The 1,214-nt window shown below is 29.8% G+C and overlaps 1 protein-coding gene across 1 annotated transcript; it reads right to left on the bottom strand.

The window, feature by feature from the left end:
- Nucleotides 1–296: 296 nt before the first annotated feature.
- On the bottom strand, nucleotides 297–762 carry LOC105461994 (the record flags this gene model as incomplete). Its single annotated transcript, XM_011708516.1, has 2 exons — nucleotides 639–762; nucleotides 297–529 (listed from the first exon to the last, which is right to left on the bottom strand). Coding segments are annotated over exons 1-2 (350 nt in total), but the record flags the coding sequence as incomplete, so codon positions are not given.
- Nucleotides 763–1,214: the final 452 nt, after the last annotated feature.

The following is a 1,214-nucleotide window of genomic DNA, read 5'->3' as shown; positions in this document are numbered from 1 at the left end:
CATTACACGTCAATTGTCAACGCGAAAATCAAAAGTTGGCCACATCGCAGGGCCGAAATTGAAAAGGTAGTAGCTGCTCGCAAAATTTTAAACCAAAATAACTCATAATTCGTAAAATAATTTTGTTATATTATACATCGTTGTATATATGTCGAGAAAAAAGAAAAAAGAAAAATAAAATTTACATTATTATTAAAATATCTGATAATTTGGATTAAAGCTACGTTATTAACTACGTTGCAATTATATTTCACAATATAAGTTCTTTTATCTGTCCTTCATATAAATAGACTCACTCTTTCTCAGTTGCCAATTGTTTGTTCTTTTGCTCGATTTCTAGACCCAGTTTCGTAATATTCAGCCGCAAATTCTCAATCACCTCCTGTGCATTTTGCTCGCGCGCGTGTGCTGCATCAGCCAGTTTTATCGTTTTGGTGAGTTCTTCTTTCAATCCAATTATCTCGTCTTCATGGGTCTCCACTGTTTTTTTCAGCTCATATATTTTATATGTGTTGTCCTGAATTTCATCCTGAAAATGCACTTGCCATATATCAGAAGATGAATTAAGAGTTAAAAAAAAAGGAAAAATTAGATTTAATTTTTTTGCACAAATCAGTTTTGATATAATTTTATTTTACCTTAAGCAACGTACATTGTCCCGATAGTTCCTTTTCATTTCTATGAGCTTTGTACAAGGATTCGTAAAGTCTCGTATATTCAGCTTCAAAGGGGGCCAATGTCTCATTGGTACTCATTTCGTTCATTATCTAAATATGTATGATTTACATATTTTTAATTATTATATTTTTAGAACACTAATTGAAAAGGAAAGGAAAGAATTTTAACAATAATCTTAGATCTAAGATATCCAAGTGAAATTTCAAACAATTGGCATTTATCTAACAAGGAAAGAGTGTGTTCCCCTCTGATTTTGATGAGCTTTTAATATGTTATTCTCTAGACAAAACTAAGAATTAAGCTACTGCATATTCGTGCTCTTACGCACTTCTAAGGAATGAAAACCCTTAGAAAAAAATCGGTTTTTTTATTTCAATGCGAATATCATCGAAACTACGAGAAATAGAAAAAAATGTTCTGAATAAAAGTTGAATGGCTTTAAGAGTACTTTATAATTATAATTTAAAATAATTTTTTATTGTTTATTTTTTTGTTTACCCCTACCACCTAACATTTTTTTTTAATTTTTCTAAATT

This window comes from Wasmannia auropunctata, unplaced genomic scaffold, assembly GCF_000956235.1.
Source record: "Wasmannia auropunctata unplaced genomic scaffold, wasmannia.A_1.0 LD273317.1, whole genome shotgun sequence".
Lineage (NCBI taxonomy): Eukaryota > Metazoa > Arthropoda > Insecta > Hymenoptera > Formicidae > Wasmannia > Wasmannia auropunctata.
This window is presented reverse-complemented; position numbering and strand designations above follow the sequence as displayed.